General features: G+C 39.2%; 1 protein-coding gene across 2 annotated transcripts in view; it reads right to left on the bottom strand.

Moving 5' to 3' along the window:
- Positions 1-23,808, bottom strand: part of GPC6 (glypican 6) — a 1,058,679-nt gene that overhangs the window by 111,900 nt on the left and 922,971 nt on the right. For both annotated transcript variants that reach the window (XM_036832071.1, XM_036832072.1), the window contains exon 5: positions 101-231. In XM_036832071.1, the coding sequence (XP_036687966.1) occupies positions 101-231 (131 nt within the window). The remainder of the gene's footprint in view (positions 1-100; positions 232-23,808) is intronic.

Raw genomic sequence — 23,808 nt, 5'->3', positions numbered from 1 at the left:
CAACATATTAGAATTTATAATCCTGGCCGACATATCCAGTTACTTCAGTTTTAGATTACTGCACTTTCTTTATTAGCAGACAAATGACTAAGGCAAATACCTTTGCAGACACCTGCATGCTGTTCTCTTGCATGTTCATGATGGCTTCAGAGATCTTGACGTCTATTGGGTCCATGACCGACTCAATGTTGAATGGTCCTTCCAGCCGCTCTGCCACCAAGAGCATTGCATCTGTTAAAACACAGGAACATGATTTATTTGAGAACTGGGAACCCCAGCTTCTAACCTGCGTTTAAACATTTCCCACATGACCGGCTGAAAAATGACCACTCATTCAAATTTTGTATTTGCTTTTATATAGTTCAAAATGGAATTGATGACTCAGTCTTACAGGAGTATTTTATTTTATTTCATTTGAAGGCTTAAAATTATTTTACACATATAGAACCAGGCCTGAAAATGAGAAAATAAGTTCAAATTAAGAGAGTTGAATATACCTAACTCTTTCAAGTGAAGTTAAAGAAAAATCAGGTCAGGTTCAAAAGTGGAGTTAACCTCTTTTCTTCTGGAGTATGGAGAAAACTGAGAATATTGAAGACGTGTAAATGTGAGAGTTTGGGGGACGCGCTATCGTCAAGACCCAACTTAAGCATATCTGCGTGTATGAAGCATTTCTGGATTTCCCAAGAAGGACAGACCTGTCCCTGCTTGGTGCTGCCACTCTACCTAGCATGCCCTTCTGTTTTTAACACTTTGACACGCTCTGGGAATAGAGAAACTTCTCTTACTTGGTTTTGCATGTTCAAGGCTTATTATGGTGCCTATCGCATTGTAAGCTTTCAAGAAATGTCTATGAAATTATATTGAACTGAACTGAACTAAAGTACTGCTTGGGAAGCTTTAGTTTTCTGGAGAAGATGCTAATAGTGATATGGAGGTAAGAGCTGTGAATTAGGAGTGAGTTGCCCTGGGTTCCCAACCCTGTCACTAAGCAGCTGGATGGCTGTTGGAAAAACCTCTGAGCTTACTGGGCCAAAGATTAGAGAGGTGCATAAAAGGGACCTGGGATGAGGAGTCTCCCGGCGTCTACGGTGAGTGGCATAAGAGGCAATATGCCCATTCCTTTGCAAACTGGCCCAGTTTTGTTCTTAACATCCAGGGCATAGTTTGGTAACTTGTCTCCACCAGGACTGACAACTAGGACTTTCTGTGATGATGAAAATGTGGCTATTGAAACTTGAAATGTGGCTAATGTGATTGAAGAATTAAATGGTTAATAAAGTAATTTCCCTTTAACTAATCTAAATATAATTAAAAATATCCCCTTGGGACCAGTGGCTACCATATTAGTTGGGGCAGCCTAGACTTTTAACATGTAGACACAATAGCCCTCACATTTTTCAATTGTTAAAGCTCTTGGGAGCCAATCTTAAAACGCTGTCCCTTTTCCAAATAATACATGTTTATTATCAGACACTTAGAAAATACAGAAAAGAAAAATGAAGGAGAGAAATACACCCACAATCCCACTTCCCAGAATAACACTATAAACAGTTTGGTATATGCCCTGTGTTTTTTTTTTTTTCCTCTGAGCATGAATATTTTAAGCATGCAACTGAAAATATACCATACAGATATCATATAATCCGCTTTCTAAATGTAATATATTATTAATGTAACATGCTGTTTATAGCAGCTGCTTTTTAGTATTAGTGTGAGGAAACCAAATTTTATTTTTATTACATATCCTACCATGCTCAACCAAAGGCCACCATCAAAAATTTTTCAGGGTTATAAGTAGTTATGAATTAGGCAAGTGAGAAACCTTTTAAGATAGATGAATTTTTATAAGAAGGTGTTGTCTGGGAGGCAGAGTCACATTTTTAAAGAACATCAGGCTTTGTGAACATCAGCTTTTATACTATCAACTGGCTTTCTCAGCCAGACCTCATAACTGGGTCTTTGATCTCCTCCCTATGGAATGAACGAGACTAAAAGCATCCAGGGCAGCACTTGAGTGTCAGGGAAGTCCCGCTATCCCACCCCCATCCACTGTACTCGGTCCCATATTTTTCTCATGGACACAAGTCACACGAAGAACTTAAGTGTGAACAAGGACTCATAAAAAACTCTAACAACAAATTTGCTGATTTTTCCCTTAATGCAGATCTATCTGTGTATGCCACATCAGGATCTTATAACAAAAGTAGTAATTTCTCTAGATCTTAATGACCTAATTATCTGGCAATATGGACAGAGGATGCACCTTGTTTGGTTGTAGTATTTTGATATTAAAGATGTTTTCTCCTTTAAGGTTTTAAAAGGTGGCCTGAGAGCTGTGCTGTTTCTTTTATATCTTTATATCTATGTTGTGTATTTATAAAAAATAATCCCCTTTACTGTTAGACTTTCCAACAGGCTTTTTGATGAAGATTAATTATGATGAATGAGCAAGTTTCTCTAGACGGGTGTATTCTGCTAGAAGAACAAGGAATCTTTGTACAGGAAAAAGAATTGGTCCTATGGAGTTATCCAACAAATGCAGTTAAAGGAACTGATAACTATTGGATACTTAATTGTGTGTTTTAGACAAGTATTTGCATAAATCATTATACAAACAGTACTGGTCTATCACAGTATATTTATCCAACACGAATGGGTTGAGTTGCGGTAGTAATAACATTAGCTCTACCGGAAGTCTGTAGGCAGTAGTGCTCTGGGCAAAAAGGACGAGTTTTGGGTTGGTTCAGAAGGACTCAGCAAACTGTCACAGTTGGAAATGATGGGGTCTAAAATATCTCTGAGAAGCTTCTCTTGTTTAAATTAAAACAGTCCCTTCTCTACCAGACATTCCTTTCAATAAGTAACGCAAAAAGCTGTTTGATTCGTATCCTAAAGTCAAGAAATTTCTCTTTGGTGATTTCAATCTTTTGGTTCCCTGTTCCTCTCCCACCACAGAGCTCACCTTTTAGCTTCTGGGGTCTGCAAACTCAGCTCTTCTTTTTTGACTCCAACCATGAAAAGGGTGACCCTCTCCCAAGCAGTTGCCTGCTTGGCCTTGGAAAATGGCCATCCTACTGATGATCTTGTATATTAAACATGTAATCAAATGGCCACATTTGCTCAAATTGGTTGGCCCTGAATTTCCATTCTTTATCTCAATTCATTTGCTTTGTTATACAAACTAATTTAAGGTGATACATTTTTAGATGTAGATATATGTATTTATTTTTATTTTAATTTAGATCACCAGTCGGAATATGCTACCTTAAGCTATCTGGTTTAGTTTTTAAAAAATACACTAAAAAATCACTTTAATAAGTAAAATTAGAGTCTCCTTTGAAGACTCAAAGGCCAATATAGATTGGCTCAAAACCTCAGAACCATCGTTAAGAGTAGTAATGTGCATGCAGTTAACGATACTGTATTGTATACTTAAACATTTGTTAAGAGGGTGGATTTCATGTTATGTGCTTTTTACCACACACACACACACACACATACACACACACACACACACACACACACAAAGAATAGCAATGACTTTGTGCTGATCAACTACAGAAGTTCTTATTAATCAAACTACCTGTTGATAAATCATTAGCTAGTATAAATGTACCCCAATATATTGAAGCTCTATATTGCTTTTATAAAGAAATACATGCATTCTTCTAATTCCTGGAAAAGCTCAGATAAAACTGTGTGGGAAGCATTTGGATAAAATCACATGTATGCACTGATTATAGCCATACCCAGGTTTTTGGTTAGAATGAGAGGAGGGCTGGCAGAGGGACTAAATAGTGGTTTTCTGGGCTCATATTTTTCTACCTCAAAGTTTTTTTGTGAAAATAAGTTAATTGATAGAAGGCCAGATAAACCTACACAAATAACTGGTATATCGACGACCATAAGTAGAAAAAAAATACATGTCTTCTTATAATATGATCATCCCTCCCCTCAATCGATTCCTCTGTTCCATTGTTCTAAATGTACATGACTGGATTCCCCAGGGTCACAAAAAGAAAAGCAGCTTTTCAGAAAATTCCTCTAATATTTTGCATTTCCACTCTAAAGGGTCATGCTCACAGCAGCTGCCTTTAGGAGTCTAGTTTAGACACATTACAAGGTGAGAAAGTGGCAGTGGAAGGCCAGAGTCCTCAGCCGTGGGACTTGGAACAGGCCAGCAAGCGGATGGTGGGTCATCCTCGGGCCCCAGACCCCAGATGGCGAGAGGGTGTGCGTGGTCCATCCGCGTCCACTGAGCAGCCAAGCGCGTCCCTGCTTGGCCAGTTTACCTCCCACCTGCTGGGCAAGTCTGTCACCGGTCAAGCTCCCCGGGTGTCAGGAGAACCTTTTCTCTCCTTTGGGGCTGGGGGAAGCCATGCCTCTCTCTCCTTCCAAAGCAAAGAGAACACAGAATACTTTTATGACACCAAGGCGGTAGTTAGTAAGTTTCTCTGAAACCAATTAAGTCACAACATGGCCATAAGTTCCTCCAGAGGCTGCCATCCTGCGCTATCTTAATTATCTTCGTGCCATTTACATTTTGAAATATTTGGAACTTTATTTTTAACTGTGCTCTTGGAGCTGTTACCTATTGCCAATTAAACCAGGGCAGTTCTAGTATGTCAGCTAATGATCAGCTGGTCCTTTCTCTACATATCTCCTGTGTTGTCCACATTTTGTTTCTCTTTAAGCAAAGGACTATTGTCTTGCTCAAGCAGTATACATAACTTTTGTTTCTAAATGCAGAATGACATTTGGATGGATTAGAAGTAACGGGTATCTCAGCATGAGGTTCTGATAGACAGAGAGATGTGACAACCCTATTAGCATACCAGAGACATGTATAGCAGCTCAGCAAGAAGGTGTCCCCTCAAAGCCTGCAGGTAAAGCTACACCTCTGGGTCAAGGCATTCTGCCCACATCAGCATGCACTTTCTTGTTAGGAGTGAGGAAACCTGACTCTGGTTAGATGGACTCAGGTGCCTGGGTTTCCATTTGGGTTTGTCCACTAAATGCCTGAGAGATAATATGTGTCACTTAGGGCTTCCCTGGTGGCGCAGTGGTTGAGAATCTGCCTGCTAATGCAGGGGACACGGGTTCGAGCCCTGGTCTGGGAAGATCCCACATGCCACGGAGCAACTAGGCCCGTGAGCCACAACTACTGAGCCTGCGCGTCTGGAGCCTGTGCTCCGCAACAAGAGAGGCCACGATAGTGAGAGGCCCACGCACCGTGATGAAGAGTGGCCCCCGCTTGCCACAACTAGAGAAAGCCCTCGCACAGAAACGAAGACCCAAAACAGCCAAAAAAAAAAAAAATAAATTAATTAATTAATTAAAAAAAAATATGTGTCATTTAATACACAGAGGCCCATTTTCTTCATCTATTAAGTAGAGATTATGACAATCTCTACCTAATAGTGGTACATTAGGAAATCAAATGAGATGGTTCCTGTAAAGTAGTTAGTGCAATGCCTGGCATACAACAAAGGTTAGCTACTATAAGGCACTATCTCTGGGCAGTGGAAGCAGAAAGGAGATGACCGACTGGCAAGATATTTTGGTGGAAGTATTGCCAGCAATTGATGTGAGGAGTAAGGGAGTAGAAGGCACAAGGATGACTTTAAGATGTATAGCTGGTGCTCTTTTGCATGTTAAATTAATGTTTTGATAATAACTGCTTTTTAATGGATGAGTTCATTACCGAGAGATACAAAACTGTATTATTTTCTCACAATGGGTTCCTTTGCCCATTAAAGATCACTGCAAAGTCTTTGACTCACTTCCCATTGAGAGGTGGGGTTTATGTCCCATCCCCTTGAATCTGGGTGGGCTCTGTCACTGCTGTGACTAATAGCATACAGTGGAAGGGACGCTGTCAGTTTCCAGAGCAGGTAGTTAAGAGACTGCAGCTTCTACTTTCTCTCTTGTGAGACTCTACTCTGAGATCATCATGCTGGGCTGGCCACATATAGGCACTCCAGGGAACAGTCCCCGCTGGGCCCAGATTTCTGGCCACCCTTGCTGTTATAAACAAAGTATTTGTGTCCTCACTGTAATTTATATGTTGAAACCTAATCCCCAAGGTATTTGGAAGTAGGGCCTTTGAGAGGTGATTAGGTCATGAGGGCTGAGCCCTCATGAATGGGATTAGTGCCCTTATCAAAGAGACCCAGAGAGCTTCCTTGTCCTTTCCATCATGTGAGGACACAGTGAGAGGATGGCAATCTGTGGATCAGGAAGCAGACTTCACCAGACACAGAATCTGCCCTGATCTAGGACTTCCCAGCATTCAGAACTGTGAGAGGTAAATGTTTTCTGTTTAAGTCACTCAGTCTATGATACTTTTGTTGTAGCAGCTCCAATGGACTAAGACTCCTGCCAGGGTGCCAGATATGTGAGTGAGGCCATTTAGACCAGCCCATCTGCCAGCTGATTACCACCTACTGACCCCAGTCATCACCACATGGGGCAGAAGAATCAGCCAGCTGAGTCTTCCCTAATTCCTGATCCACTGTACTGTGGTTTACATTATTATGGCTGTTATTTTAAGCTGCTAAATTTGGGGATAATTTATTTTGTAGCAATAGAAAACTGGAGCAGCCAAATTACCATATTTACAAAATACTCAGATATTTTTCCTATAATTTATTTGACAGGACTCAAATTATTCAGAACCCTAGTCAAATAATATTTGACAAATTTAACATTATTGATGTAACCCCTGTTTCCAACCACTGTAATCGTCAAGAAAAAATAAAACGTCGCCCTAAAGGGAACATACAAAAAGAACTGTTCTAAGCCTGCATTGTGTTTGGATACAGCGTTACAGTACACCAAATGCACAGCAGCTAGCCTCAGATTCAGATATGTTTCTCCTGGGATGCGAGCATGAGAGAGAGGGAGATAGAGAGCAGGTTTGGAAGAAGGTAAAGATCTGGATTTTTCTCTAAGTACTTGACTTTATGAAGAGCAAAGCCTCTGACACAAAAAACCAGACGTTATCTCTGATCTCTGGATGGCACTGGATTAACACTATCTTGCTGCAGGGACTCCCAAAGGTTTTGTTCCTCTAGGGTATAAATATTAAGCAGGATTTCATATGATTACACATATCTTCTAAATTTATTTTTTGAAAAAAGGAGATGTAAAATCAGAAATGACATGGTTGAATGCTACTGATTTTAACCTGGAAGAGAATGATTTTCAAAATGTTTTTTAGGGGAGGCAAGAAGAGAAACACTTTTTTAAAAAATGAGACATTATTAATCTTCTTTGTAAGTAACAATAGAGTAGAAATAACTTTGGAAATTCAACTGCAGATTGGGGGTGGGGGGGGGGAATGGATTGAGGTGGTCAAAAGGTACAAACTTCCAGTTATATGAATGAGTCCTGGGGATGTGGTGTACAGCATGGTGACTATACTTAACAAAACTGTATTGAATACTTGAAAGTTGCTAAGAAAGTAAATCTTAAAAGTTCTCGCCACATCTAAACACACACACAGATGCTGCCTGTGCGAGGTGATGGATGTGTTAACTAACTTTGTTGTGATAATTATTTTGCTACATATCCGTGTATCAAATCACGATGTTGTACACCTTAAACTTACGCAATGTTATATGTCAATTATATTTTGATAAAGCTGGAAAAAAATGAAAATTCAATTGGAATAAGCTCAACTTAACCTAACGAATATTTGTTATGTGCCAAAGAGTGTCACTGCGTCACTATGTATTGGTGGGCGGGGTCGGCACAGAAGCAGTCCATGGTTGCCAACTTCATGACGTTTAGAATCTTTTTGAACTGACAAAGATGAAATACGTGAATATTAAAAAAAGTTTTTTCTTTCTTTGAGGGAAGTTTGAATTAAGATAATAACATGTCCTTTCAAAGTTCTCATTAAATCTTTTAAATTTGTCCTAATAATCTACTCCTTGAAAAATGAAATCTATAAGCACAATCTACTTGCTTTTATCAGAAGTCCATAGTGCCCACTTTGCTTTTCTTTAGAAGCAATGCTTACTCGTTCTTAAACCTGCAGCACCATTGTTTTAGCTTAACCAAGATATTTTTCCCACAGAGAAGCAGACAAAAGCGTTAAAAAAAAAAATCAAGCAATTTAAAAAGCACCGTGGTAAATTCATTCACTGGCACCCAGTTACTCATCAATACTACTACTATTACTACTAAAAAACCTGCTTCAGTGTTTATATGTAGGCTCTTTTATGAGCCTATCATGACATGGAAGTATTAGAAGGCTCTGCTTTGCACTGTAGCTTTCTGGTGATGGTCACATGGAGTATACATGGCCTTTGCTTTCATTCAAATCAATTAATTAAAATGCTCTTGAGATCTTGGACAGGACCGAACTTCAGGAGAGGCCTGGAAAGAGAGCCCAGGTAGGGGGACTGAGGGATACACTACAGCAGCAGGCAGATGGGACCTGAATAACCAGGAGGAAGTATAGCCTTGAGAGTAGAGAATCTGAACTTCCCTAGTCAGAAGGTCCACACCCTTTTTAGAGTCTCTTTTGTTTTTTTGTTTTTTCTTATTAATGACGATTTTAATTAAAAAAACTTACAGCCCCGTAGGTCTATAACTGATGTAACACAAACTGCACATACTAAAGTGTGCAATTTAATACATTTTAACAAACGTCTTCCTCCCTGAAACCACCAAAATGACAGAGTTTAAAAAAATTTTTTTGTTTTTGATTTTTAAGGCAATTCTACAGTTAAGACATTTTCACTTGTAGAATTTTGATTCATAAGAACAGCCAAACAGGCAGAATATGTATCCCTCTCCGGACTATACTTCTCATTCTTCACACTAATCACTCTCCGCACTTCTGGCTTTGCTGCTCTGTAATCTCTTCCCTGACGTTGCCGGCAGGGCTGTCTTTTCAAAATGCAAATCTGATGAGGTCACCATCTTGCTCTAAAAGTTGCCAGTGCCTTCGGGATAAAGTCTGAACCTCTTAGCCAGGCATAAGAAAGGCCTTTCATAAGCCGGTCTCTGTCCCCTTGGCAGCTCCGCCTATGACCACCCCTGGTGCCCCCCACTGAGTGCCATCAGAACTCTTTCGATGACACTGAAGTTGTCACCAAGGTCCCACACGTACCCAATCCGACTTGAAATCAATGACACACAAGTTGTTCTAAACACAGCCTGTTCTCATTTTACCTGCTCAAGAACTTCCAAAGGTTCAAGTTTAAAAAGAGACTCGTAATCAGACTCCACCCCTCCCTTCTAATTCATTTCTCACTACTCAACATGTCCTGTGGTTTCCTGCTATTACAAATAACGCCACAGTGAATATCCTTGTACATAATTCATTTAACATGCGTGCAAAGAAATTTGTTGGATAAAATCTTACAAGTCAAACTGCCGGGTCAAAGATATGGGTGTTTAAAATGTTGATGGTTAGCGCTGAAGCTTTCCCTGTAAAGGCTGTACCTGTTTACATTCCCAAGAGCAATACATGACCGCGTCTGGCTCTCTAAGGCTCAAACTTTTAGATGGCGTTAAGATCAAATGCTTGGATCTTTGCCAATCTGATAGGGTAAGAAATTGCATCCCAGTGTGGTTTTAACTTGAATTTCCCTCATTATAAGTAAGGTTGAACATCCTTTAATATGTTTAAAAGGCATTACAATTGCTTTTTCTCTTCATTTTCTTTGGTCAGTTATTTTTCTGTTGGATTATTAATTGTTTCATATTGATATAAAGGAATTTCTTAAAAAAAAATACATTAAAGATACCAACCCTTGGGTGACATGAATTACCATTTTCCCCCAAGTTGCTGTTTATCTTTTGACTTTGTTCATGGTAGTTTTTGTTATGCAGAAATTTTAAACTTTTTATAGTCAAATTTACCAATCATTTGTTTAAATTTTTTTGATCTTGCATCATATTTGTATAGGCTTTCTCCTTTCCACCTCTGTGACCTAATCTATTATCAAGCATATTATCACTCACTAGCTTCCTTGTGTTCCTGAATACAGACCAGACCCTCTCCTGCCCCAGGGCCTTTGTACTTACTGTTTATTCCTCAGCCTCTTATTTTCTTTAGGTCTCTACCCAACGGATACTTCTCAGAAAGACCTTCTCTAACTACCCTACCAACTCCCACTCACTCTTATCCGATTGCTTTATTCTTCATAGCACTTAATATTTGCTGAATTATTTTATGTATATTTGCTATTGTTCCTCTTTTCCCCACTGTTATGTAATCCTCAAGAGGGCAGGAACTTCCTTTTTCTTGTTCACTTCTGTAGTCTCATCCCCTGGAACAATATTCAGATCCTAAGAGTTGTTAAATGAATATTTGTTAAATGAATTATTGGAACAAATTTTTAAAATCTTCCTATATTTTCTTCTATAACTTAACGAGAACTAATTTGCTCCCCTCCCGCTGCCCTAAAACTTCTCCTCTTTACTCCTCTGCCTCACACAGACCATCAAAAACGCCCACAAAACTTTATTAGTGCTGGCCAATAGGCCCTTGATGGCTTTCGATGTGTTATAAGGTAGATGAAGAGTTTCTGTGGGAATTTAGAATCTTATTGTACTTTTTTATTAGGTAGAAATAACTTTTTAGAGCTTTTCTCTTGAAATTGAAAAGTATGGCTGGTTTTCTTTCTGTCAGAGGTCATTTCTAGGTTAATCTAAAAAAAAAGTCGACATTTTTGGTTTTTCCAAACAAGGTAATTCCTGCTGTTTCTCAAGACTCCACGTTTACCATTAACTTTGAAAACAATCTCTGTGATGAATGTCATTTTTGTTTCTTCTCTGCAATTTGTCCACATTCACTAAACATCAAATTGATGATCATTTTTTTCCTATTTTACCAACCCCGTATGGCATTTAAGTACTTAAAAAAATACCTTTAAAAAAATCAGACCATGGCAGGGGTGAGGTCTAGCTAAAGAAATCATAGTACCACAGAGTGAGGTAAATAATAGAAAATGGAAGTGAACCAATTAAATGCCATTTAAAACAGTGAACAGATACCTGGATGAAAAATAAAACAGGGACAGCCACCCAGAATAAACCCAGTAACTAAAGAGCTAAATCCAAATAAAAGAGAATTTAGTGAAAATAACTGTTTACTTTGAAACCAAATCCAGGAAGAGGAGGAGAGAACAAATATACAAACTAATTTAATTCTGAAACCAGTACAAACAAAGAGGCTTAGTTTGCTTCCACACTGTAAAAGAAAATGCAAATTGTGGGAGAAAAAGAATTCACTAGTAGTCCTAGCACAGTACAGAAATTAGAATCTACAGGACTCATTTTCAGATGGTTTCTTTTTAGTAGAATGATGCCTTGCATTTCATAAAAATATAATATATTCACGTAAGCATCATCTCACTGCTATGTTATATCTTTGAGATGTCTGGTTACATCACAAGCCAGAAAGAGTGGGCCTTGTAAATCATGAATTTGATGGACATCAAAGTGTATACTACCAACCATAACCGTTTATTTAAATTTTTATTGCTGATTCTTCATATGAATAATTTTTTATGTCATTTGTAGCTAGGAATCTTCAAATAATTCACAACAACCAATCAGTCCTCGCCTTGATGATGAGTCACAGAATTTAAGAGGTAAGGAGTTCTTAAAGATCTCTCTGAGAGAAGAAGTACATCTTTATCTTTATATCCCTAAAGTCTTCTACAGGGTTTTGGAATCTAGTGGGTTTATTTGGACAAATCAGTGTGCTTTTTAGGAAACTAGACCCAAAGAAGGAAAGCAAATCATTCAATGTAAACAGCAGCCACTGAACCCAAAATCTTTGTCCTCTCTGACTCCATCTATTACACAAGCGTCGACATTGCTCAGATAGTATCAGTGTGTTTACCCAATATTTTATTTACTTATTAATTTCCAAGTGCTCCGCTACTTTTAAAGAGAATATTAAAAGAGAAAACCTAGATGATAAAGATAACACATTTTGGTCCTATCTAAGATTTTTCTTATTCCTTCTTCGCTGCAATTACCCTTCTCCCTAAACCTCCCTTAGGGACCCTGTTCTTTCAAACTGGGTACCATGATCCTGAATTGTCCTTGACAAGCTTATAAAAGCACACACATTCCTCCTTACTCTTTATTAACCTGCACATCACACTTGAGCTACTTTGAATCCCTCACCAGCATGGATGGTCTTCTCGGTCTCCCTGAGAGGCAGTGTGGAGGCGAGGCGTGGTCATGAGCTGTGTGTCATGCATGGGAGCCTAGTAACCCCAGTCACAGGCTCTGTGATCTGGGGTAATTTATTTAACCTCTGTCATCCTTAGTGTCCTCGGTTATTACGGGGGCTCTTCCTACATCACTGTGGGGATTAAATGCAATACTAGGCACATAGCACAGCAAATGCTTATTATTGTATTATTATTATTCTATCTTTATGGAGAGGAAGGTTCCTTTCACTTCCCAACAAAGTTAATACTGAAGGGTTGAGCTCATCATCATCCATGAAGTTGTAAACTTTTACTGAAAGAGGATAATATTTGAAAACATACACGCACCCCAATGTTCATAGCAGCACTATTTACAACAGCCAGGGCAAGGTAGCAACCTAAATGTCCATCGACAGATGGATGGATAAAGAAGATGTAGTACATATATACAATGGAATACTACTCAGCCATAAAAAAGAATGAAATAATGCCATTTGCAGCCACATGGATGGACCTAGAGATTATCATACTAAGTGAAGTAAGTCAGACACAGAAAGACAGATATCATATGATATTGCTTATATGTGGAATCTAAAAAAAAAAAAGTGATACAAATGAATGTATTTACAAAACAGAAACAGATTCATAGACATGGAAAACAAACTTATGGTTATCAAAGAGGAAAGGGTTGGGGAGGGATATATTAGGAGTTTGGGATTAACAGGTACACACTGCTATATATACAGTAGATAAACATGAGTTGTTTGTATAATTTGGAAATTAATCCTTTGTCAGTTGCTTCGTTTGCAAATATTTTCTCCCATTCTGAGAGTTGTCTTTTCGTCTTGTTTATGGTTTCCTTTGCTGTGCAAAAGCTTTGAAGTTTAATTAGGTCCCATTTGTTTATTTTTGTTTTTATTTCAATTACTCTGGGAGGTGGGTCAAAAAAGATCATGCTGTGGTTTATGTCAAAGAGTGTTTTTCCTATGTTTTCCTCTAAGAGTTTTATAGTGTCTGGTCTTACATTTAGGTCTTTAATCCATTTGGAGTTTATTTTTGTGTATGGTGTTAGAGAGTGTTCCAATTTCATTCTTTTACATGTAGCCGTCTAGTTTTCCCAGCACCACTTATTGAAGAGGCTGTCTTTTCTCCATTGTAGGTTCTCGCCTCCTTTTTCGTAAATTAGGTGACCATATGTGCGTGGGTTTACCTCTGGGCTTTCTATCCTGTACCATTGATCTATATTTCTGTTTTTGTGCCAATACCGTACTGTCTTGATTACTGTAGATTTGTAGTATAGTTTGAAGTCAGGGAGCCTGATTCCTCCAGCTCCGTTTTTCTTTCTCACGCTTGCTTATGGTACTGATGAACCTAGTGGCAGGGCAGGAATAAAGACATAGACATAGAGAATGGACTTGAGGACATGGTGGGGAGGGGGAAGCTGGGGCAAAGTGAGAGTAGCATTGACATATATACACTACCAAATGTAAAATAGTTAGCTAGTGGGAAGCAGCAGCATAGCACAGGGAGATCAGCTCAGTGCTCTGAGATGACCTAGAGGGGTGGGATAGGGAGGGTGGGAGGGAGGCTCAAGAGGGAGGGGATATGGGGACATATGTATGCATATGGCTGATTCACTTTGTTGTACAACAGAAACTAACACAGTATTGTGAAGCAATTATACTCCAATAAAGATCTATTATAAAAAAATGAAATAAACAAACAATAAGGATGTACTATAGAGCACAGGGAACTATATTTAATATCTTGTAATAACCTATAAAGGAAAAGAGTCTGAAAAAGAAAATATCTATACCTGAATGACTTTGCTGTACACCTGAAACTAACACAACATTGTAGATCAAGTATACTTCAATAAAAAAATAAAATTAAAAAAAAGGAGGACAATATCTAGTCTGACCCTTTTATTTTACAGAGAAGGTCACCGAGTTCCTGCGATATGAGGGGTCTAGGAATTTGGCGGGACACAGATGGCAGGGCTGTGACCATTGCCTGGTTCTCTGTCTTTCAACCAGCTTTCTTTTGACTCCATCATACTGCCTCCTTCTTGACAATCAGCCAATGTATCATTAAGAAACAGGACCGGTTAAAACATTTCAGGTGTCAATGAACTAAAAAAGACTAAACTTTTTGCCAGCATATTGCAGTTAAAGCAATTCTCCTATTTCTCCCTCCTTTGCCCTAAAAGTTAATAAAGCAAATCACCCCAGAGACAATTTGTTCCTGTAGTACAAGGCCTTGCAACCTACATGGAATGAATCACAAACTTCTCCCAGAACCAATAAAAAATAAATAAATGACAAGTCAGGTGTGTTGTCAGAATTCCCTGCTGGGTCTGCACAGAGTGATTAGTGGGCAATTCAGCAAGCAATGTGAGCCCTTTTCTCCTCCTCGTCTGTGTGCTGGTATTATTAAAAAATATATATTTGTTATTATTTTGTTGCTCAGTGCCATGTGAACCAAAAGGAAAATGAAAAAAAGAGCAGTGTGTCCTGTATCATGGGTCACTGGACCCAAAGAGAAAAAGCTGGATTGTTGAAAAAAGAAGAAAAAAAACTCATATTACAAGGTGATGAGTTCATCTTTTCTTATCTCTGACACATCATATGAAATGGTAGGATAACTTTTGTTATTTCCTTTGTCTGTACATCTTGCTTACACTTATCTTCAAAATATACTCCATGGTGAAGATAAAGATCATTTGCCAACTAAGGAGGGAGAGAAGGAAGGAGGGAGGAAAAGGGAAGGAAGAGCAGAAGAGGGGAGGGAGGGAGGGAGGGGGAGGGGGAGAGAGAGGACATATCACATTATAGAGAGGGAGTGAGCACTTAGCATTTCAACGGGCCCGGGCCTGGTACTGTTCTCACAGCGTTTGGGCCTAGAGATTCATTTGATTTTTATGGCCTACTGCAGTGGGAACTATTATTATCTCCTTTAATGGCTGTGGACCAAGACGCTAGAGGTAGAAGAGCCTGCCCAGGGTCTCAGCTTGTGGATAGTTAAGGCAGGTCCTGTTTGTTGTAAGGTCAGAACTAACATCTGTGAATCCCTTAAACTTGTCAATCTAGCCAAGGGCAGCTGCTTGAGTCTCAGGTCGGTGGCCTGAGCGCGTGTGTGCACGTGTGTGTGAGGTTAACAGGAGGGAGGTGGGAGAATCATTGTCAGCTCCAGGGCAACAGAGATGCATTTCTCTGGCCTTGCTCCTTCATGAGGCTACTTCAAACAAACAAGTGACCTTGGGAACTTCAGGCAGCGGCCCTCATATTGCAAGCTGTGGGCCCACAGTTTCTCTTCCTGAGACTTCTCTTAGTGTTTAGGCTTTTCCAGAACTTACCAGTAAAAGTAATCTTGTTGGTTATGAGAGTGCAGTGGTATAGTCTGTCCTTAGAACAGGCATATGACTGGGGAAGGAATATTGGACACCAGGCATAAAATTAAAGGTAACTTCATTGAGTTGGTTTTCAGAAAGCTGTAACTATTTTCTTATTAGATTTCTCTTTATGCTGAAGAATACAGTAGCTGAGTTGGAAGGAAAGATTTTAGGCAAGTTATTTCCTTTTCTTTTTTTTTATCATAAATCTACTTTCTAGGCCCAACTCTCTCTGTAACCAGGACATGGACATCTAACTGCTCATTGGAAATTTCTACTGAGTGTCTGTGTGTGTGTTTTACAAAATTTGGAAAATACAAAACAACAACAACAAAAAGAAGAGAATAACAATCATCTGCAATTTACCAAGATCGATATCATCATGAATAATATTTTGTGGTATTTCCTTGCAGGTGTTAATTCTAATATGCATAACATTAGGGTCACACTATATATGTGGTGTTTACCCTTTACTTTCAATTCAATAGCATATACTTAGGTATCCCCTCATTCTTCTATGAAAACATCCTTTTTATTGGCTGCATGATATTTCATATATTCAACGCACTCTAGTTTCTGTAACCATTCTTGTATATAATTGGCTTTATAGGTTCTTACCAGAGTTTTCATTATTGTAAAATAAATATAGTTTCTATCTCTGATTTGTCCCTATATCTGATTATCAACTTAAGATAGATTTCAAGTTGTCCTTTATTTAAGAATCAAGTATAATGAGCATATATTTTTTATTAATAAAAATTTTCAAACTTTAGTACAGAGAAGTAGTCTTAATATAGAGAGATAAATTAAAGCAAGAGAATATAGCTCCGGTTCCACAATTTAATAAACCTCCTATATTTAAAAAGCAGACATTTAAGTAGACATTTATTTTTAAGTGTAAACTTTTAGAGTTAAAAAAAGTTTTCTCATGCAATTGCAAAGGGTTTTAAATGCATCAAAAGGAGACACAGTTTCTACTACTGCCTTCACCACAACCTAAGCATGTGACACTGAGCTCCCTAGTTCCCGTGTGTAAAGTTAAATCTTTGGGTTTGTAGATGACTTACGGGCATTCTGGCTCCAAAGCCATAAGGATCTATAGCTCTTGACCATCCAGGAGGGAGTGTGCTGAAGCCCCTGGGATCACCCAGGACAAGCACATGGGCAGTTGACAGATAAACCAAAGAATAAGTGGGTGGACCTTCAGAAGGTGGAAGGAATGGAGAGGTGTGTGCCTGTCACAAATATAGTTGGCTTTCAATTTTACCTCCATTCTCAAGGCCATATCCTTTCAAAATAGCGTTAAAGAAAAGAAAAATGGGTGTAAAAAGGTAGGCTTTAAAGAATCAATAGGAATATATCAGTGAGTCTTGAGGAACCCTTCACAGGAACATGGGTCAGAGGCTCCACATCCATGCTGAAACTGCAAGGCCACGGAAGCAGGACTTTGAGACATGGGGGCAGTATTCTCAAGCTGTGCAATGATTGTGTTAGATGATCAAGGACATTTTGAGTAGATGATAACGAAAGATCTAGGTATGGATATATAAAGGATCATCAGACAGCCATTTAAGGCAAACATGTAGCTCCTTTGTAGAAGGACCACCAGTTAGCACTCACTTCCTACAGACCTGCAGGGAAGCGGTGCATGCAGCATCCCACTTAATTCCCCTGACTCTAAGAGGTAGGTGCTGTCTTTAGCACCATTTTAAAGAAAGTGAATCAAGCTTAGTGAAGCCAGAGGTTCCATATTGAGAATGAAGCTGGATGCTGACCCAGATCCACGAGCTCCGAATTCTAAGCTTCCTTTACCATCTCTGCTTCGAAACATTAAAAGAGATTTTAACATATCCGTGTCCATAAGGCGATGTGAAAGGCCCAGAACCATTTGTAGAATTAATCAAAACATTACAATAAGAGGCACAAAATTTGAAAGATGCTCCTGAGTCAGGTAAGTCTTTTTATCTTTTATCTTTTATCAAATAAAACATCCATTGTCAAAGGCCTTGATGTTTTCCTGGAAAATCTCCTCTTATTTTGTTTAAGTGTCTATGTAAGGTTTTAAGATAAATGGACAGAGAAAATGTTGACTCGCTTATGATAGAAATAGAAAAGAAAATTAGAATGTGTATCTACCATTTGATGATGAGGTCAACAGTCCAAAAGTGGATTGGCAGTGCCTGCCCACTTGTGTCCTCACCTGGGTCCCAGAGACATGTGCTGAGTTATTTCTCCTAATACACCTGAATTAACCTTAAGTCACCTTTGGGTATTTAGAGATCAATAATATGACTGTTTTTGAAAGCAAACATGTATCTTGAAAACAGGCTAAGAGATTTTCCTAAGAAAGAGAAACATAATTTTGAGGCTACTAAAAGACAGGGAATGGGACTGATTTTAAAGAAAAAGCAAGGTGATGTATTCTAGAAACCAATGGGTGATATATCCATGCATATTCAGTGTGTTGCTTGCTATGCTTTTCAAAAATGTGGCTGTCTTTTAAATGCTGCATGTAATAATATTCAATAAATTTGCAAAAACTATTTTATTCCAAAGTCTAGGAAGCTCTGAATTCTGTAGTTGGGACACCTTTGCCTACCCCAACAACCTCTTGGAATGGTCATTTAGAATTTAGCAAGATGGAAGACACACTAGAAGATACCTCATGTGATTATTCTCTATTCTTTCTGATTATTTAGAAGTTTAGGTCTAGGTTTGAAGCTGCAATTTAACAACCTCACTGGCCTCTCTACTGTTAGCTGTTTAACTTCATCTGTATTAAATTTCTGTTTCTTTTATATTTCTTCTACACACATTCCCAGATGCCTTCAGGAAATGTGCCCATTTTGAATACATCACATAAATAAGCTGCAGTGGGGGAAGGCCTCTTCGTTTTGAAAATGTCATGCAGCACAACAGCTGAAAGGAAGTTTCATTGAGTAATATTAGCTTGCATTTCTACGGGAGCACTGTAAGTGCTTTTTTCCCCAAAGCACTTAACATAACAAAATTGCCTCACTCATCAAGGCAAAGCAGTCACCTTTAGAGTGGTACACAAAGCTGTTTTTCAGGATGGAGTAACACTTCAGATGGGACGAGAAATGAAGAAGAATTCTATGTTGAGCAGCGATGGTAGGGGAATTTAAGCAGGCAGGATGAAATTACTTTGTTGGAATTGGGTCAGAATTCTAAGACTAACAGCTCTACTGAGAAAGCCTGCTGGATATTTACTGAATAAACCCTTTCTGGCTTTTGGCAGAAAGATATGCCTATTGCATGCATCTATATGGTATACATCGATCTCTTTTTCTTCGCATATATTTATTATGTAGAATTCGTAAGTATATTTAAAAAAAATTCACCCATATAACGTATATTTGTTTCTCAAAGCTCACATTAGACTGTACAGTTATCAATCTCATTCCATGTACATCCAAGTTAACATTTGTAATGATTCCCATATTAATAAACTACATCCAACGTTCCGAAGTCAATGCTTTCTAAACTTTATCACAAAATATTTTCTGACCTACCAACCTCTTCCCCATTTCTCCTAAATTAGCCACTCTTCTCCCGCACACACCTAGGCCACAAAAGACCAAGTCTGGCCTTACATTTTTTTCTTTATTGAGAAGAGAGGGGCTTTAAAAAGTATTGATTTATTTTTAAAGGTTAACTAATGATAATCACCATACTATAGAAAATATAGAAAAATTGAGAAAAATAATTTAAAAATAGAATGCTTAGAATAGCACTCTTGGGATTAAAAATGAATGGGTCAGAAACTTAACCCTTTATGTCAGTATAGCTTTTGAACAACTAAGCCATTGATGATCTGTGAAAGACTCAGTGGAACTGACTCTCAACTCATGACTTTGTTGACTGCTAAGATGCAGTATTGTTTTCTCTATTCATTCATTTAATCAGTCAACATGTACTGCGTGCCTCTGATGTGTATGATTGCAGACCCATGGAAAGACAGGCAAGCACACTAGCAATTATTATTCAGTGTGATGAGGGCTAAGCAGGAAACAGGTACCAAGTGCAATGGAACCTCAAAGAAAGAGAATTTAAATCAGCCCGGGGAGGGAGAGAGGGGGGCAGAGATAGCCTTCTGGAACTGTGTTTTTGAAGCCTACTAGGATTACTAGGCATTAGTCCAGTAGAGAAGAAAGAGTGGGTGGTGTCAGTGGAATAGAAGATGGAATATCAGAAAAGAGGGAGCAGCAATTAAAAAGGGCCCAGAGACAAGGAGATAGTGAAAAGCATGATGACAAATGGGGAACGGTAGGAGAACGAGGGGTCACATTTCAAAGGAAAAGGACAACAGGTCAGCCGCTCAGTGGAAATGTCCTATGAGCAGTTGGGTGTCCAGGCATGGAGAGAGAGTTGGGCTCCAGGATAGATTTATGATAAAAAGGGAGTGACTATCACCTACAAACTTTCCTTCCAACTCAGCTAACATGTTCTTCAGCATTTTGGGGAATAATATAAAGAAAAAAAAGAGACCAAATTGATAACATAAGTCATTTGCATTGATGGCACAGGCTTATACAAATCTAATTGACAAAATCATACACAGCATGAGTTAAGCAGCCTCGATATGCTCTAGCAGCCTTTTTCTTGTCATTTGCCCCCCATGCTGTTTTGCTTTGTCACTTCCCTCTCCTCAGTTTTCCTTCTCAGTGGGTTTTACTCTTTTCCCTCACCCTTCATACTCATGCTTTCTGTTTCTCCCTTCACTTTTGTGGCCTCCTCTCTTTCCCATACAATCCACACTAGTTATCTGACTCCTGGGTCCTACTTTTTGCACCCGTGTCACATTATGAGCCTGCTCAGGGAACATGTACTGCCAAGTACTTGATTAATTCCAAACAACTTTTCAAAAATTTTACCAGGGATGTTGGAGTCCTTCTCTCTGAGAGCTCCCACAGCACCTTGATTATCTCTCTCCCTGCCCTTCACATTTGGTGGCATAATGATCTCTTTTTCAGTCTCTCTCTTCTGCTAGACTTTGCGCTCTTTGATGGTAGATACTACAAATTATTTATCTTTTATTCCTTAGTGCCCAGAACTGTACCTGATACAAAGCATATGCATATTCTCAACAGTAAATATGCTGAAAGAAAAGATGGGAGGACACCAGATTCTTGTGTGGGAGGAAAATAAGTGCATAGACTGAGATCTAATCCTTCTGTTTAGTTAAGCATTTGGACCGCAGGCACTTCCCCTAGAGGTCCTATGAGGTCCCTAATCGATCTTCAAAGTGCAGCTCAAATATTTCAGAATCCTAGGGCTGAGCTAGGCACCCCTCCTTTGAGCTCTGCTTCTGTGTTCCAACAACAACAAATAAAACAACAACAAAGATGGTAGCGGCAGAAGCCATTTCTGAAGCACCTATCTCTCCTTTACAGATGTTGCATAATTTAATACAACATATGTAACAGGTTACTCTGTCACTGAGGTTCAGTGATGTTGAAGACAGTGCTAAGAAAACAGGGACTCACCCAGATTCTCATACACCCATGTTCATAGCAGCATTATTCACAATAGTCAAAAGGTGAAACAACCCAAGTGTCTGTCGACAGATGAATGGATAAACAGAATGTGGTATATTCACACAATGGAATAGTATTCAGCCATAAAAAGGAATGAAATTCTGATACATGCTACAATATGGATAAACCTTGAAAACAATATGCTATGTTAAATAAGCCAGACACTGAAGGACAAATATTGTATGAGTGCACTTATATGAGGTATTTATCACAGGCAAATTCATAGAAAGTATGATAGAGTTTACTAGGGGCTGGGAGGAGAGGGAAAGGGGAGTTATTGCTATGGATACAGAGTTTCTCTTTGAGATGATGACAAAATTCTGGAAATAGACAGTGATGATGACAACATTGTTAATGTACCTAATGACACTGAATTGGACACTTAAAGTGATTAAAATGGTACCTTTTTTTTTTTTTTTTAAGTACACTGAAAGAGAGCTTTTTAAAAAAAAGTGCTAAAGCAAACAGAGCTGGTATGTAAGTCGCCCAGCCTAGAATTTTCTATCTGCAGATCCTGAGCAGGCACATCACCTTGTAGACTACCAGCCAACCCAACAGCCATTCCCCACAGCTTTCTTCTAACAGAATCCTTATTTGTTCCGGCAACCAAATCCATCTCAGCTCTGACAAATTCTGATTAGTCTAGGTCTGTCATGGAAATCCATTCCCTTTGCTGGGTATTGCCCTAAAGATTGTCCTATGGTCCAGTTCTGGCCAATGAGACATGAGGGGAAGTCTGCTAGGGGTTTCTGGGAAAGGTTTCCAGTTTGGCCCTTGGTAAGTCTGGATGTGATGCCTGGAGTAACAATGGCCATTTTGCAACCATGAGAGGAATGAGCTGGAAGACACCAGAGCAGAAAGATGGGAAGGGCCCAAGTCTATTGAGACATTCTGGAGTCTCAGAAATAATCAGCCTTGATATCACCCTTTTGCCATTCTTCTTGTTCACTCCAAGGGAGTTATTTAGTGCAACTGAAAGCATCCTGAACGGCACACTCTGGTTTGATATTGTGTCCCCAATCTTTTGGATAGTCTTTGGCACGAGACAGGCAGTCTATAAATGTTTTACTTCCATGCTAACAAAGTTAGCAGTATGGATGAAGAGGCAAGGTGAATACTCTCAAAACCTTTGGAGGAACAATAGAAGTTAACTGAATGACAGATAGGTAGAGAGGTAGATAGATAGATAAATAGATACTGGATAGAAAAGATGACATCATATTCAAATCTATAATTATTGATATACTTCTTAACTGACCAAAACCTTCTCTCTTTTTGGTGTGGAATATATTATTAAAAGTAGCACTTCGGGGGCTTCCCTGGTGGCGCAGTGGTTGAGAATCTGCCTGCCAATGCAGGGGACACGGGTTCGAGCCCTGGTCTGGGAATATCCCACATGCCGCGGAGCAGCTGGGTCCGTGAGCCACAATTACTGAGCCTGCGCGTCTGGAGCCTGTGCTCCGCAACAAGAGAGACCGCGATAGTGAGAGGCCCGCGCATCGCAATGAAGAGTGGCCCCCACTTGCCGCAACTAGAGAAAGCCCTCGCACAGAAACGAAGACCCAACACAGCCAAAAATAAATAAATAAATAATAATTAAAAAGTAGCACTTCGCAATTCAATTTTGAATTCTTAGCTACCACTTCATTTTATTTCATCTGAAAAGTGAAACAATAACTGTGCCAAGGAAGCATATTTTTAATAAAACCCAATAAATAAGTTCTAATCATTTCTGTTTCCAGCCAAATGTTAGTTTATTCTTGCGGGTTGTTCAGTGGTCGGATAAATACAGTCAGTCTTCCAGAGGGCCTCAGCTGCATAAACCATTTCTTGTTGTGGGTAAAGACACGTGCTAGAAAACAGATATTTACCAAATATAATATTACATTTAACTGCCAACAAAATATTCTAAGAAGAGTCACAACTTTGAATATGATGTCCTATGTTAATCTTGAGTAAATTTTTTTATCTTGTAGTATTTGACTATCATATCCCTACACTTCTGAAAGAATTGACTTTTGTACTCTTTGCAATAACTTGAGGGGATTCTCTGCCTTATGCAATGATACTTTTCCCCTAACATTTGGATTTAATGCTAAGAAAGGGGTGTAGAGCTGTAGTCATGTGTCTGGATGGGTTTAAATCACACTCGACCATTCTTTGCTGTGTCTCCATTTAGGCTGTTGTATCATGCCTTTGCCTTAGTTTCTCAACATGGAAAATTGGGATAACAGTTTCTCATCAGGGTTGTCGTGGCAATGAATGAAGTAATGTGTGGAAAGCACGTAGCACTGTTTCTGCCACGCTGTAAGCATTCATCAGTGGGAGCTGATTAGATTGGGTTCTGGGGACTTCTTTTGTGATTTGGAAACTGAACGAGGAATGTAAGAGCTCTGCTGGTGGTAGAGAGAGGCTGGTGTCCACAGAGAGAAACCGGCTGGCTGGCCTCACAGCCGACCTTGTATTGGTTGAGTCACCTTGTTTGAGGGTCTGTCTGGTCCTCGGCTGCAGATCTGAGACCCAGTTTGGTTTACAACTCAGGGTTGTTGGTATTGAGGCAATCAGAGGGGGAGGGCTGGTTGTCTGATAGGAATGTTTGTGGAAGTCAGGCTCTAATTATTTCTAAAAGAGGCCTGACACTGGGGCCAGACTGGGCGAGTCTTTGACC

The sequence above is a fragment of the Balaenoptera musculus genome, chromosome 18 (assembly GCF_009873245.2).
Source record: "Balaenoptera musculus isolate JJ_BM4_2016_0621 chromosome 18, mBalMus1.pri.v3, whole genome shotgun sequence".
In the NCBI taxonomy this organism is placed as follows: domain Eukaryota; kingdom Metazoa; phylum Chordata; class Mammalia; order Artiodactyla; family Balaenopteridae; genus Balaenoptera; species Balaenoptera musculus.
This window is presented reverse-complemented; position numbering and strand designations above follow the sequence as displayed.